At 33.6% G+C, this 2,975-nt stretch overlaps 1 protein-coding gene across 5 annotated transcripts in view; it reads right to left on the bottom strand.

Annotated features, from left to right (window-relative positions):
• Positions 1–1,508: 1,508 nt before the first annotated feature.
• Positions 1,509–2,975, bottom strand: part of LOC108750451 — an 8,156-nt gene continuing 6,689 nt past the window's right edge. For 3 of the 5 annotated variants that reach the window (XM_018489891.1, XM_018489890.1, XM_018489894.1), the window contains 4 exons: positions 2,389–2,844; positions 2,133–2,298; positions 1,738–1,814; positions 1,509–1,663 (listed from right to left, as the gene is read on the bottom strand). In XM_018489891.1, coding sequence (XP_018345393.1) covers positions 1,608–1,663; positions 1,738–1,814; positions 2,133–2,298; positions 2,389–2,844 — 755 coding nt within the window. In that variant the 3' untranslated portion in view covers positions 1,509–1,607. The remainder of the gene's footprint in view (positions 1,664–1,737; positions 1,815–2,132; positions 2,299–2,388; positions 2,845–2,975) is intronic. The other 2 variants (XM_018489892.1, XM_018489893.1) reach the window with 2 other exon arrangements.

Genomic DNA, 2,975 nt, shown 5'->3' with positions numbered 1-2,975 from the left:
ACCTGACTGTGATTAGTCAATTCTTATAGATTACGGCATACGATTACGGCCAATATAAACGCTCCCATATGAATTATGCAAAGCTACTAGCATAGCTAGTGACAAAGCTAAAGCATTATATTTCCTAGATTCCTCGAATCGTGTCATCATAAAGCGTATTTGAGTCGACAAAGCGGCTAGCCTGCTTGTTGAGCAAATAAATATGATTAGTTGTTATTTACAGATCCAGCCAATCACATTCAATTGTTCGACTAACAGCTTTTTGCAGCTTGAAAGCGCCCATTAGGTGCATCCAGAAGCACGACCGCTCCTTGAGTGTTCAGTGAGCTTTTGTATCTGTTTGGTCTATATTTTTAGATCTAATGGAATATGCCAATCAGATGCAAGAGCTCAAGTGAGCGCTCAGTGAGTTTTTGCATTTGATTTGAGTTTTGGCATATTCCATTAGATCTGAAAATGTAGATCAAACAAATAAAATAGCTCATTGAGCTCTCAGTGAGCAGTCGTGCTTCTCGTTACACCCATTCACTAGGAAGCGTTTATACTGGCTGTAATCTGTAAAAATTAACCAATCATCTTCGAGTATTTCCTTCTTACCGTCAAATGAAAGGAGAACTTGACTGTGATTAATCAATTCTTACAGATTACGGCCAATATAAACGCTCCCTTTAAGCCTATTCTATAATAATCGTAAATAATAGTTGTAAGAATTGACCAATCACAGTCAAATATTCTCCTCACATTCGACTTGATTGGTCAATTCTTACAACTACAACCGCTTATAACAACGTTTACGACTATTGTAATCGAATTTAATATCCGTAATTATGAAACTGACCAATCACAATCGTTCCATTCTTTTGAGGAACAATTATGATTGGCCAATTTCGTAACTACGGATGTTATTAAATCCGATTAATAAAGCGTGCCGTGTAAATGACTACATTTACAATTAGGGACGAATTTTGCGAATACTTTAATAACGGTGGAATAATATCGTGGCAAGAGAATCGTTTTTAAGATAATTTAATAAAAATATTATGATAAAAATATTATGATAAAAATATTACGAAACAATACGATATAAATTGATGATTAAAGTTAATTTGTGAAGATTATTATCAAATTCAGTTGAGATTTAAATAAAAATTATATATGTGTACCTGAAATTAATATTATTGTCCACGGATTATTCGCTGGATTAATTCCAAGAGTCTGAGACTTCGTGCTGGAAATGTTTTCGTGTTCTCGTGTTATGCATGTACGAAAGTTGGGAGTTACTCATGCAAAATTGCAAATTACATTTTAGAAAATATTATAAAAATTTATTTTTTGAATTTATATAAAATTGCAAAATTTATTTAAAAAAACTTTTTAAAAATTAAAAAACTTAAAATTGAAATTCCCAGCAAATACATATATAAATGGAATATATGCATCATTATAGCAACATTTATTGTAATATTTTTACAATATAGCAGGAATGTTACAATATAATAATGCTGCAATATAGTTGTTATATTCTGTGGTTTACTGGATTATTCATAAAATCAGTTATGTTTGAGTTTATACGCAAGTTCGCGTTTAGTGTCGAAAGTTTGACTAGATTATGTACAACCTCGTTTCGTGCATCTTCGTCCTCGATTTTTCGTAGCTCTGTTTCCTGTAAAAATTAAAGTATATAATTGTATTCTTATTTTATGCATTGAAATATCTATAAGGTAATTGATAAGTTACTGGTACATCTGTCGGTTGAATTGTCATCGTTTACTGTCCTATCCGTTGCTTTAGTTTTTGATGCGTTTGTTATCGTACTGTGACAAAAGATATCATATAATATTGCAGATATATTGCCAAAATATCCTACAAATATTTCTACTATAAATTTTTGCGGATATTTAGGCTATGGTTCAGCTTGATGCTACAAATGCTTCGAACCATTTTTTGATTGGTCAATTAATAAAATTCTTTCTTCAGATGGTCAATCAAATATTTCGAAGCATTTGTAGTGTCAAGCAAATCGCATCTTTAATATTATAGTAATATTTATACAACATTACTTATATATTGATATATTACTATTGCCATATTGCAAAATTATGAAATATTGCATACTGTGTGATATTACGTACAAGCTTTGTAGTTGAACATCTGAAATAAATTTCATGCTCTCGTAATGAACCCATGGATTACAGATCGTAGATTCACTCGGCAACATCTTCTTTCTATAATGATGTACTCTGAAGGAGTCACAGAGAGATCTCCACATCTTTTTGAGCTTCTTGGTTGACCCTTCTTCTATAGAAAAAAACATACAATTAATATTAATTAAAATGTGTAATTAATATCAAAGAATGATGTGTTATATAATGTAAAAGAAATTAGTACTATTAAGTTTTATGGAAACTTCTTCCCATAGTCTCTCTCTCCTATGAATTTTGCGCTTTGCGAGAGGAAGTTTGAAATTCCAAAGAGCAGGCCTCTTCCGAATTTCTGAGATAAGATGCTCCCTCAGACGAATTTTATCAGTCCAGTCGCTATTTTGAGCATCTTCATCGTGACTGCAATTCTTGGCCACCATTCGCTTGGACTTGTCCTCCACTATCCGCTTGGACTTGTCGGCCACTATTCGCTTGGACTTGTCGGCTACCACCTGCTCGGACTTGACGGTCATTACTTGCTCGGATTTGTCAGCCACCATCTGCTCGGACTTGTCAGCCACCACCTGCTCGGACTTGTCGGCCACCATCTGCTCGGACTTGTTGGCCACCACCTGCTCGGACTTGTCAGCCACCACCTGCTCAGACTTGTCATCCAAACTTCTGGATCGAATGTTACCGTCATCTGTAAATAGGAATAAAGATAACAGTTAAATAAAATTTTAATTTGCACTCACACACAATATATATTTCCTACCTTTTATTATGGTAATTATTTAGAATACGGTCTTCACTTTGGATTTTGATAAAATTAGG

Source organism: Trachymyrmex septentrionalis, unplaced genomic scaffold, assembly GCF_001594115.1.
Source record: "Trachymyrmex septentrionalis isolate Tsep2-gDNA-1 unplaced genomic scaffold, Tsep1.0 scaffold37, whole genome shotgun sequence".
Classification (NCBI taxonomy): Eukaryota; Metazoa; Arthropoda; class Insecta; order Hymenoptera; family Formicidae; genus Trachymyrmex; species Trachymyrmex septentrionalis.
Note: the sequence above shows the minus strand (reverse complement) of the source record. Positions and strands in the feature narration are given on the sequence as shown.